The sequence below is a fragment of the Salvelinus alpinus genome, chromosome 20, assembly GCF_045679555.1.
Source record: "Salvelinus alpinus chromosome 20, SLU_Salpinus.1, whole genome shotgun sequence".
NCBI classification, from domain to species: domain Eukaryota; kingdom Metazoa; phylum Chordata; class Actinopteri; order Salmoniformes; family Salmonidae; genus Salvelinus; species Salvelinus alpinus.
This window is the reverse complement of record NC_092105.1, coordinates 47,838,567-47,851,745: the sequence shown is the minus strand read 5'-3', so window position 1 is coordinate 47,851,745 and position 13,179 is coordinate 47,838,567. Positions and strand designations below refer to the sequence as shown.

Genomic DNA, 13,179 nt, shown 5'->3' with positions numbered 1-13,179 from the left:
CGAGGAGTTGATTTTGGGGGTGACCAGTGAAATATACCTGCTGGAGCGTCTACTACGGGTGGATGCTGCTATGGTGACCAGTGAGCTGAGATAAGGCGGGGATTTACCTAGCAAAGACTTATCGATGACCTGGAGCCAGTGGGTTTGGCGACGAATATGAAGCGAGGGCCAGCCAACGAGAGCATACAGGTCGCAGTGGTGGGTAGTATATAGGTATTTGGTGACAAAACGGATGGCACTGTGAAAGACTAGATCCAATTTGTTGAATAGAGTGTTGGAGGCTATTTTGTAAATGACATCGCCGAAGTCAAGGATCGTTAGGATAGTCAGTTTTACGAGGGTTTGTTTGGCAGCATGAGTGAAGGATGCTTTGTTGTGAACTGGAACTGGCTGTAAGAACTGGTAATCTAGTGTGTTCGGAAGAGAGAGTAAAAGGAGCAGGTTTCTGGGAGCGGAAGAATAGATTCAAGGCATAATATACAGACAAGGGTATGGTAGGATGTGAATCCAGTGGAGGTAAACCTCGGCATTGAGTGACGATGAGAGAGGTTTTGTCTCTAGAGACACCATTTAACCTGTTTGGGGTGCAGCCCGACACCGGTACACTTATGACAACATCCAGCTCAAGTGCAGGGCGCGAAATTCAAAAGCTATTTTTTAAAAATATTTAACTTTCACACATTAACAAGTCCAAGACACCAGATGAAAGATAATCTTCTTGTGAATCAAACCAACATGTCCGATTTTTAAAATGTTTTACAGGGAAGACAAAATATGTAAATCTATTAGCTAACCACGTTAGCAAATGACACCACTTTTCTAACTCCATCAGTTTCTTACTCCATCAGGTGCTATCACAAATTCGACCAAATAAAGATATATATTGTCAGGACCCGGTGCGAGAAACAGTCACTAATAATCGTCAGAACCCAGAAGATGAGGCAGACACAGCAGTACTAGAGATGGTGGTTTAATTAAAGAATAAAATCTTCAGGCAAAGAAACTCAATCCACAATGTCCAAAAATAAAGCCAAGAGGCACAAAATGGAAATCCTCCAAAACACAAAAGAAACTCCACAAAGTGGTAAAAAACAGCAGGGAAAAACAAACCTCAAAAGACTACTCAAATAATACACAAGAACTAAACCAGAGAACCTCTGGAAAATCCAACAAGAGAAATATCTGTATAAAACAAAGCTTGGGCTGGGGCTGGGTGCTAACTTACAAACACTGAGCAAGGAACTGAGGAACACACAGGGTTTAAATACTAACAAGGGAATGACCTACAGGTGCAAACAATATTAAGAGCAAGAAAAACAAAAGGTACAAAAAAGGTGCAATGGGGACATCTAGTGACCAAAACCCGAACAGTCTTGGCCAAAACCTGACAATATATAGCCACTAACCAAGAAACAAATTCATCAGATGACAGTCTGATAACATATTTATTGTATAGCATATGTTTTTTTTGAAAAATGTGCATATTTATGGTATAAATCATAAATTACATTTCAGCTACAATCAGAAATTGCACCGAAAGCAGCCATAACATTTACAGACACCAACGTCAAATAACTAATTACTCATCATAAAACATATCTAAGAAATACATACTGTGCAGCAATTGAAAGACAGGATTCTTGTGATTCCAGACAATATTTCCGATTTATTAAATGTTTTACAGCGAAAACAAAATGTAGCGCTATGTTAGCATAGCCACAATAGCCAGACACACTTGGGCGCCCGCGACCAGTTGACATGCACGACAGATATATGAAATAACATTATAAATTGGTTCTTACTTTGGCTGATCTTTCATCAGAATGTTGATCAGGGTGTCCTTTGTCCAGATGAGTCGTTGTTTGGAGTCAGAATAGCAACTTTCCCTTCTCACTTAGCATTGGCACTGGTCGACTGGCACGGATTTGTCCAACGTAAAAAAAGTCAGAGAACGGAACACGGCAAAACTCCCGAAAAAAAATCAAATAATCTGATTAAACTATATTGAAAAAACATACATTACGATGATATGGTCTCATTTATCAAATAAAAACCCAGCCGGAGATTGTTCCCGTCCAAAACCGCAGCAAAACAGAACGCAATATCACTCCCAAGTCGCGCGCTTCAGACTTCCGGAAGTGGTCGGTCACGTCAAAGAAATAGCTCTTATTCAACCTCTGAACAAGATGATCACAAAATTTCTTCTCTCACACCCTCTTGACACCCAGAGCAAGGCGTATGGAGTGTACGTAGGGTCTTACGTATAATGACCATGTATAGGCATAACGTTGAAGCGAGCATAGATTTCTGACATTCTACTTCTTGGTCAGGGAAAGTGCTGCCAAATGACTTCTGTACCACTCAGAGAAAAAATTAGAACGGTTTTAGAAACTAGAGATTGTTTTCTATCCAATATTAATAATAATATGCATATTGTAAGAGCAAAAATTGATTAAGAGGCCGTTTGAAAATTGGCACATATTTTCCAGTTTTTCCAATACGCCCCCTGCAGCCATAACAGGTTAAACCAGGTGAGGTCACCGCATGTGTGGGAGGTGGAACAAAAGGGCTAGCTAAGGCATATTGTGCAGGCCTGGAGGCTCTACAGTGAAATAAGACAATAATCACTAACCAAAACAGCAATGGACAAGGCATATTGAAATTGGGAAGAGGCATGCGCAGCCGAGTGATCATAGAGACCAGTGAGTAGCTAGGCGAGCTGCAGACATGCGATTCAGACAGCTAGCGGGCCGGAGCTGGCAGAAGGGCCTTAGGGGGACGTCGCGATGAAAGTGTTTGTTGTAGCCCCCTCGGACTGTAACGTTGGCAGACCAGTTGTGATGGATCAGCAGTGCTCCGTGTTGGTAGTAAAAGGGTCCAGGCCAATTAGCAAAAGAGGTATTGTAGCCTAAGAAATTGGCTGATGAACCTCTTCAGCTAACTGTCCGATATGCTCTAGAAAGCTAGCGGGCCGCTGCTAGCAGGCTAGCGGATGGGCCTTCAGGGTTCGTCGCGACGGAGGAGCCTGTTGAAACCCCCTTGGGCGGATTACGTCGGTAAACCAGTCGTGATGGATCGGCGGGGCTCCATGTCAGCAGTAAAAGGGGTCCAGGCCAATTGGCAAAATAGGTATTGTAGCCCAATGAGTGGCTGATGGACAACTTCAGCTAGCCGGGAGATGGGCCTAGCACGAGGCTAGTTCCCGGCCAACTGGTGCTTGCTTCAGGACGTTAGCCAGGAGTAGCCACTCGGATAGCAGCTAGCTAGCTGCGCTGATCCAGATGAAAAGGTTCAGAGCTTGCAGTAGGAATCCAGAAATATGGAGATTTGGTGGATAAAAAGCAGTCCAGTATGCTCTGGGTTGAATCGCGCTGTGCAAACTGGCAGGAGTTGACTAGGCTAAGGTTAGCAGATGACCGCTAACAGTGGCTAACTGACTACTAGCTAGCAGCTAGTTAGCTGGCTAGCTACTGTTGGGGGTTCCGGTTCGTGTGACTGGACAGTCCAGCAGGCATCGGCTGTGTAGCCGAGTGATCATAGGGTCCAATAAGCAACACTAGATGAAACAGGGAACAGTTCAGTAGTCGATTACTACGTTGAGCGAGCGGGAGACACGGCGTTCAGGGAGCTAGCAGATGGATCATCACCAAACATCCACGACGCAGAGGCCATCAGCCGAGTTACATCAGCAGACCAGCTGCTGGAGCCCCGTGATGGATCGGCGGGGCTCCGTGTCAACAAAGGGTCCAGGCCAATTGGCAAGAGAAGTGTTGTAGTTGGTGTACTTCGTTTGCAAGCTGGGAGATGGGCCTAGCTAGAGGCTAAATGGTGCGTGCTTCGGGACAAGGGCGTTAGCCACAATAGCAACTAGCTAACTGCCAAGATCCGGTGTAATGGTCCAGAGCTTGCGGCAGGAATCCGGTGATGTAGTGGAATGTACCTGTGGATGTATTTCAAGGCCTACCTTCAAACTCAGTGCCTCTTTGCTTGAGAAAATCAAAAGAATTGAGCCAAGACCTCAGAAAAAAATTGTAGACGTCTACAAGTCTGGTTCATCCTTGGGAGCAATTTCCAAATGCCTGAAGGTACCACATTCATCTGTACAAACAATAGTACGCAAGGAAAAACACCATGGGACCACTCAGCTCCTAGAGATGAACGTACTTTGGTGCAAAAAGTGCAAATCAATCCCAGAACAACAGCAAAGGACCTTGTGAGATGCTGGAGGAAACCGGTACAAAAGTATCTATATCCACAGTAAAACGAATCCTATATTGACGTAACCTGAAAGGCCGCTCAGGAAGGAAGAAGCCACTGGTTCAAAACCGCCATAAAAAAAGCCAGACTACCGTTTGCAACTGCACATGGGGACAAAGATCGTACTTTTTGGAGAAATGTCCTCTGGTCTGATGAAACAAAAATATAACTGTTTGACCATAATGACTATCGTTATGTTTGGAGGGAAATGGGGGAAGATTGCAAGCCCAAGAACACCATCCCAACCGTGAAGCACGGGGGTGGCAGCATCATGTTGTGGGGGTGCTTTGCTGCAGGAGGGACTGGTGCACTTCACAAAATAGATGGTATCATGAGGTAGGAAAATGATGTGGATAAATTGAAGCAACATCTCAAAACATCAGTCAAGAAGTTAATGCTTGGTCTCAAATGCGTCTTCCAAATGGACAATGACCCCAAGCATTCTTCCAAAGTTGTGGCAAAATGGCTTAAGGACAACAAAGTCAAGGTATTGGAGTGGCCATCACAAAGCCCTGACCTCAATCCCATATAAAATGTGTGGGCAGAACTGAAAAAGCGTGTGCGAGCAAGAAGGCATACAAACCTGACTCAGTTACACCAGCTCTGTCAGGAGGAATGGGCCAAAATTCACCCAACTTATTGTGGGAAGCTTGTGGGGGGCTACCTGAAACGTTTGACCCAAGTTAAACAATTTAAAGGTAATGCTACTAAATACTAATTGAGTGTATGTAAACGTCTGACCCACTGGGAATGTGATGAAAGAAATAAAAGCTGAAATAAATCATTCTCTCTACTATTATTCTGACATTTCACATTCTTAAAATAAAGTGGTGATCCTAACTGATCTAAGACAGGGAATTTTTACTAGGATTATATGTCAGGAATTGTGAAAAACTGAGTTTAAATGTATTTGGCTAAGGTGTATGTAAACTTCAGACTTCAACTGTACATACAATGCCTTATAACGTTGATTGTCATGCATTATGATACACTTATAATGTTACAACATTGACTATAAACATAGTAATACGTGTAGTAATAAGCTATAAACTCATGTCATTCATTACAACATCCTTTATGATGTTATATAGATCATTGACTATAATGCCTTATGAGACTAAAATGCATGACGTATTATTCCGCCGCTTTGAAAACGCAGGTGATATTTTAAATACCTTAGTAAATATAACTCTGCGACTGACCGATGACGAACATGAAACAGGGTTGACAGAATATTAACTCCTGTCCTGTGCATCCCCTAGTGCCCCCGGTGGAGCCAGGCCTCACCATCATCCGTCCAGTGAAGGACATTACGGCGGATGCCGGCGAGACAGTCATGTTTGAGTGCCACGTAATTGGACCACTGGACACGGACGTCGATTGGCTGGCAGATGGGAAGCTGATCCAGCCGGCTCTGCTCAACTGCAAAATGCATTTTGATGGGAAGAGGTGCAGGCTGCTCCTCAACTCAGTGCATGAGGATGACAGCGGCATGTACACGTGCAAGCTGACCTCGGCCAAAGGTGAACTCTTAACTGCACTGTCACCCGCTTCACTTGTTCTCTTCATCTCTGAGGTCTTGCAAGAAGAGTCATGCTCTTCATTTTCATTCATGTTGGTAGAATAACCAAACGTTTCCTCTTTTTTTTAAACACACTTTTAATCTTGGTATATCATTAGGTTATATACATATACACTATATAGATGAATAAATGTGTAGTTAAGAACATCAACTTCCCAGAATCAAATTGTTGCTCTTGAAATAAGTTGAATGACCATTGAATTCATAAAACCGGTATTGTACTTTTTTTTTGCTTTCTTCTCCTTTTCAACTTCATTTTCAAGTTCGTTGCTTTACTTTGGCCTTGTTTCGTTTTAGAGGAACTGACCTCGAGTGGCCAACTCAAAGTCATTCCCTCCGTCGAGCCCCTATTCACCCGTAAACTGGACGTCTTAGAGGTGATCGAGGGCCGTAACGCCCGCTTTGACTGCAAGGTCAGCGGAACACCACCTCCCAGAGTCAGCTGGGGACATTTCGGTAGGAGAACCATTTTCATTATGTTCACCTAGCCTGGTCCCAGATCTGTTTGTGCTATGTAGCCAAACATGACAATAACCATAGGAGGACAAACAGCCATTGTCTCCATAGTGATTTTATTGGCCAAAACCTTATAATTGTGCACACTGCAAACAAGCATAACAGTAGTAATTACTATGTAACAATGTGTACCTGCACTGTCAATGTAGATATAAATATACAGCACAACACAGATTTGGGACCAGGCTAGTTTACCACCAAATTAGCTCTTATTGCTATTCTAGAGCATATAGTAGTTTACACGGTTGTTCAGGGTCAATGTAATCATGTATGGAACCGTATATTTACATCTACATTGACAGTGCAGGTGCGCATTGTTACATTACTAATGTTATACTTGTTTGCAGCATGTACAATTTCAAGGTTTTGCAAATTAAATCGCTATGGAGACGATGTCTGTATGTCCTCTTCTCTCCTCAGACCATACACTGGTAGAGAGCGATGATGTGCGCATCTTACAAGAGGGAGGTCGTCACTCCCTCATCATCTCTCATGTCACCAATGAGGACGAGGGCTTTTACACGGTCATCGCTCGCAATCCACATGGCGACGCCGAGAGCTCCGCTGAGCTCTATGTCCAGGAGCCCAGACCTGCTATCTCATCTCAAATGTAGGAACACACTTACCACCTACAGTCCTCACCATACAGATTTAGGATCTTCATTTGATCACTCTTTTGTTGCTGAGAATTTTCCTGCAGTGCAGGAAATGCAAATTTGTAGTGTATCAACATTTAAAAAGGCGATAACACTTTACATTAAGTTGTCCCTGTTACTATGTAACTAACACAGTAATAACTTAACAATATAGTAGTTACATAGGTTTTACTATGTAATTACATGGTAATAGGTTTGTTGAGGAATCAGTTATTACACAATTGGAACAAGGAATGCGTAATTACACATTCAGTTGTTGGTTATACCACAGTTGTAACTACTGATGTTATTAATCCCCTAAGGTCGATGTCCGAGCCCCCATGAAATCGAATTACCATAATACAAAATTCCCCATAAAAATCTGTCCGTTTAAGGTAGAGATGTTTTTTTCTTCATAGGATACATCTAAATCCACCGCATCTGCTTATGCCGCACTTCCAAATCTGTGGTGAAAGGTGACAGAGCTTGAGTGGTGTTTGTCAGACCAAGAGACAAAATCGTCTGTAGCGTCCGAACCCTCTATGGAAAGATGAGACGGTCACGAACACGACGGTATTCTCCGTTTTGATATACGACCTCCGCAAGTGTTAGGAGACTCGTCTGAAGTCAGTTCAGCCAATCTGCCGACTTCTGTCTGTAGCGTCCAAACCGCTTGGGCTATACACTCTCACGAACATGTTTTGCTCTAGAATGCCCACAGGCTTCACAAAACTCATCTGAAGGTCCCCCGGTACTAAAATGAATGGAAGTACAGTATATATGGAGACTGTTTAATGCCAAAAATATGGGGTTAAATACATATTTAAAAAAATGTTTTCTGATCCTTCTTATATCTCTCGTATATAGCGGAGAAACTTCAAAAACAAACTTATTTTGGGGGGACTATCTGTTCCATGCAGTGAATCTGTTATTCAATGCGTTTGTATGGGGCTAATAGCAGTAAGACCAAAAATGATTTATCAAATATTTTTTTTAGATATGTTTTTATGCTTCAAGGGGCTTAGACACGGCTTAGACTCTGACGGGATAAACATTTTCGTGTTCAACTTTAAGTAATGTTTGTAATTACATATTTGAAAGTCATGTGTGAATTACCATGTTAAAAAGTCTAACCAAAATATGACCTTATTATATATAACTACAAGGTGTCACTACCATCGAATCCACATGCAAATCCACATGCAATACCAGGGTTGATTAATAGGCCAGGACCTGGTAACAACAATAGTAACTATTATTAGCTACCGGTCATTTTCAGTTAGTTTATTCCTATGTTATGACCTGGCTCAAAGGCCATACCGAATCAAGTGTAATGTAAGAACAATGTACTTACATAGGATATACTCATAATTCTCATGTAGCTACTCAGGATCAAGCAACTTAATGTAAAGTGAAACCCAGTAGGGTGTAACCTCTATAATTACTATGTGGTTACAATGTAACAACCTTTGCAGACAATGGGCTAACCAGGAGAAATTAAGAGACAGGAGAACATTACGTGTAGCCCTTTAGGTTACATTGTATTTACAATTAAGCAATATTTAACAACCAACTCTCTAATTACAAGGGATATACATGTATTTACAATGTACTTAATGTAAAGTGAAGTGTCATTTTAATTACTTTGTAGTTACATGTGCGTACCGTTAGGATGCATGGGGAGATAGTAGCTCGGTGATGTACCGTCTAAACTGTGATTATATGTGAAAGCCAGACAACATAGTTTAAATTAACCCTTTAAAATCGATAAATAAATATATCCCCAAGCAGCCAGGAGAGAGCGAGTGGTCAGTTATACACAAAAGGGAAACAGTCTTTGAGTAAAACGACACTGAGACTCAAACCTTCCCTTAGAGGAAAAGAAAAATACTAACTTTTAGATGCAAGTGAGAGCAACGGACGAAGGAAGGAAATCCAGGAAAACATAGATAAAATGCTTTGAATGATCACGAACACAAACAATCTGTTAAAAATGTAGATTTGCTTGAAAGGAATGTAGTCTATCGTGACAGATATGCATATACAGGGCGGAGTGTGGACGGAAAGACAACAACATGGACCTTCTGGAAACAATGGTGCAAACTTTAGAAGATGAACTGGATCAGCTAGAAAACAGATCGAGACAAAATAATATGAGAATATTGTCCCTACCGGAAGATGAGGGAAAACAGGGGACCTTTCCATCTACGTGATTAAGCTGATATCGGAGGAACTTGGCGTGGATGTATCCCCAGAGGATCAGGAGTGGGCATGAAGGAGAAAAACGCTAAATACCCTTGCATGGTAACCTTTTAAGATGTGGAACTATCAGACCAAAGTCAACATTCTGAGGGCACATGGGGAAAAGGAGATCAAGGTCCAGGGCCAGTCCATTCGATTCTTCCAGGACCTGTCTTCCAGGCTGAGAAAAAGCGCAAGCAATCCATTCCGATCAGACATTCACTGGAGGAAAAAGGAGTCAAGTCTCAACTCCAATTCCCGGCAGTACTGTGGGTATGGAAGGGAACACAGAGAATGGAGTTCACAAGCGCTAATGAAGCCCTGAACAGGCTGCAGCAAACCTTTTCAGTTTAAAGAGAGCCCGGTGCCTTGAGGAGCGATAGAGGTAAAACAGATAAGCACAATAGGCTACAGACAGTGATGCCTAAGACCAGTTTATCATAAATTGAGACAATATTCCTTCCCCCTCCTCACACAACAATCTAGACTATTGTCCACAAGTAACTGTTCTTCTCTAGGAAGTAATGCCAGAAATAGCCGATGCCAGTGAAATGCATGGTACATTAGGGCTGTCCCCGACTAAAAAAATAAATATTGGTCAACCGAGAGTCGATTGGTTGAAACTTGAAAAAGTGTATTTTTCCATATACAGTGCCTTGCAAAAGTATTCATCCCCCTTGGCATTTTTCCTATTTTGTTGCATTACAACCTGTAATTAAAAATGATTTTTATTTAATTGGATTTCATGTAAAGGACATAAACAAAATAGTCCAAATTGGTGAAGTGAAATTCCCAAAAATTACATGTTTAAACAAATTCTAAAAAAATTTAAACGGAAAAGTGGTGCGTGCAAATGAAGCCCCTAAATAAGATCTGGTGCAACCAATTACCTTCAGAAGTCACATAATTAGTTAAATAAAGTCCACCTGTGTGCAATCTAAGTGTCACATGATCTCAGTGTATATACACCTGTCCTGAAATGTCCCAGAGTCTGCCACACCACTAAGCAAGAGGCAACACCAAGCAAGAGGCAATATGAAGACCAAGGAGCTCTCCAAACAGGTCAGGGACAAAGTTGCTCCAGCTGCTTCAAGTTGGATGGGTTCCGCTAGTGTACAGCAATCTTTAAGTCATACCACAGATTCTCAATTGGATTGAGGTCTGGGCTTTGACTAGGCCATTCCAAGACATTTAAATGTTTCCCCTTAAACCACTCGAGTGTTGCTTTAGCAGTATGCTTAGGGTCATTGTCCTGCTGGAAGGTGAACCTCCGTCCCAGTCTCAAATCTCTGGAAGACTAAAACAGGTTTCCCTCAAATGTCCCTGTATTTAGCGGCATCCATCATTGCTTTAATTCTGACCAGTTTCCCAGTCCCTGCCGATGAAAAACATCCCCACAAGATGATGCTGCCACCACATGCTTCACTGTGGTGATGGTATTCTCGGGGTGATGAGAGGTGTTGGGTTTGCGCCAGACAGCGTTTTCCTTGGTCTTCATATTGCCGCTTGCTTGGTGATGCCTCTTGCTTGGTGGTGTTGCAGACTCTGGGGCATTTCAGAACAGGTGTATATATACTGAGATCATGTGACAGATCATGTGACACTTAGATTGCACACAGGTGGACTTTATTTAACTAATTATGTGACTTGTGAAGGTAATTGGTTGCACCAGATCTTATTTAGGGGCTTCATTGCAAAGGGGGTGAATACATATGCACGCACCCCTTTTCCGTTTTTAATTATTTAGATTTTTTTTAAACAAGTTCTTTTTTTATTTCACTACACCAATTTGGACTATTTTGTGTATGTCCTTCACATGAAATCCAAATAAAAATCCATTTAAATTACAGGTTGTAATGAAACAAAATAGGAAAAAACACCAAGGGGGTGAATAATTTTGCAAGACACTGTATGCTTCTTCTAACCCATCGCTGTCTACTGCATATAATAATACCATTGAATTCTATCTTTACATTAATATACACTGCTCAAAAAAATAAAGGGAACACTAAAATAACATATCCTAGATCTGAATGAATGAAATATTCTTATTAACTACTTTTTTCTTTACATAGTTGAATGTGCTGACAACAAAATCACACAAAAATTATCAATGGAAATCAAATGTATCAACCCATGGAGGTCTGGATTTGGAGTCACACTCAAAATTAAAGTGGAAAACCACACTACAGGCTGATCCAACTTTGATGTGATGTCCTTAAAACAAGTCAAAATGAGGCTCAGTAGTGTGTGTGGCCTCCACATGCCTGTATGACCTCCCTACAACGCCTGGGCATGCTCCTGATGCTCCTGATAAACCATTGTTTATGTTCTCCTGAGGGATCTCCTCCCAGACCTGGACTAAAGCATCCGCCAACTCCTGGACAGTCTGTAGTGCGACGTGGCGTTGGTGGATGGAGCGAGACATGATGTCCCAGATGTGCTCAATTGGATTCAGGTCTGGGGAACGGGCGGGCCAGTCCATAGCATCAATGCCTTCCTCTTGCAGGAACTACTGACACACTCCAGCCACATGAGGTCTAGCATTGTCTTGCATTAGGAGGAACCCAGGGCCAACCGCACCAGCATATGGTCTCACAAGGGGTCTGAGGATCTCATCTCGGTACCTAATGGCAGTCATGCTACCTCTGGCGAGCACATGGAGGGTTGTGCGGCCCCCCAAAGAAATGCCACCCCACACCATGACTGACCCACCGCCAAAGCAGTCATGCTGGAGGATGTTGCAGGCAGCAGAACGTTCTCCACGGCATCTCCAGACTCTGTCACGTCTGTCACATGTGCTCAGTGTGAACCTGCTTTCATCTGTGAAGAGCACAGGGCGCCAGTGGCGAATTTGCCAATCTTGGTGTTCTCTGGCAAATGCCAAACGTCCTGCACGGTGTTGGGCTGTAAGCACAACCCCCACCTGTGGACATCGGGCCCTCATGGAGTCTGTTTCTGACCGTTTGAGCAGACACATGCACATTTGTGGCCTGCTGGAGGTCATTTTGCAGGGCTCTGGCAGTGCTCCTCCTTGCACAAAGGCGGAGGTAGCGGTCTTGCTGCTGGGTTGTTGCCCTCCTACGGCCTCCTCCACGTCTCCTGATGTACTGGCCTGTCTCCTGGTAGCGCCTCCATGCTCTGGACACTACGCTGACAGACACAGCAAACCTTCTTGCCACAGCTCGCATTGATGTGCCATCATGGTCTCATGCTACCACTAGAGTGAAAGCACCGCCAGCATTCAAAAGTGACCAAAACATCAGCCAGGAAGCATAGGAACTGAGAAGTGGTCTGTGGTCACCACCTGCAGAACAACTCCTTTATTGGGGGTGTCTTGTTAATTGCCTATAATTTCCACCTGTTGTCTATTCCATTTGCACAACAGCATGTGAAATTTATTGTCAATCAGTGTTGCTTCCTAAGTGGACAGTTTGATTTCACAGAAGTGTGATTGACTTGGAGTTACATTGTGTTGTTTAAGTGTTCCCTTTATTTTTTTGAGCAGTGTATATCATTAATAAGTCCAAAAATTCATGTAGCAACTACAGATTGCCCCTTTAAGTCTATCAAATGTGTGCACGTTTGATAATGTCTCCGTTAGTATTATGGATAAAAAAAATTATCAGCATGAATTAGATTGAGCAATAAAAGCCCCACTTTTATTCCATAGGCTGGGATCCGCACTATGCAGCTGTTGTAAGAGCGCATATTTCACTGGCTGTCGACTGGTTTCAAAAACAATGATTGATAGGCAGCTTAAACTTCTTGAATTCAACCATTCTTGGGTTCAAATACACATTTAGATTTGTGAACAGCCATCCACAACAACCACAATCCATAACGCGCAAATAGCTAAATGAAAGAGCAGCAGTGTGATTCAAATCAATGCGCTATGTAGATATCAATAATAAGTGATATCCTTACCGCTGTAGACTACACAACTTG

General features: G+C 42.6%; 1 protein-coding gene across 1 annotated transcript in view; it reads left to right on the top strand.

Annotated features, from left to right (window-relative positions):
- LOC139547130 (striated muscle preferentially expressed protein kinase-like) overlaps positions 1-13,179 on the top strand; it is a 114,270-nt gene that overhangs the window by 54,437 nt on the left and 46,654 nt on the right. The window contains exons 10-12 of the mRNA XM_071356160.1: positions 5,520-5,780; positions 6,137-6,295; positions 6,776-6,965. Coding sequence (XP_071212261.1) covers positions 5,520-5,780; positions 6,137-6,295; positions 6,776-6,965 — 610 coding nt within the window. The remainder of the gene's footprint in view (positions 1-5,519; positions 5,781-6,136; positions 6,296-6,775; positions 6,966-13,179) is intronic.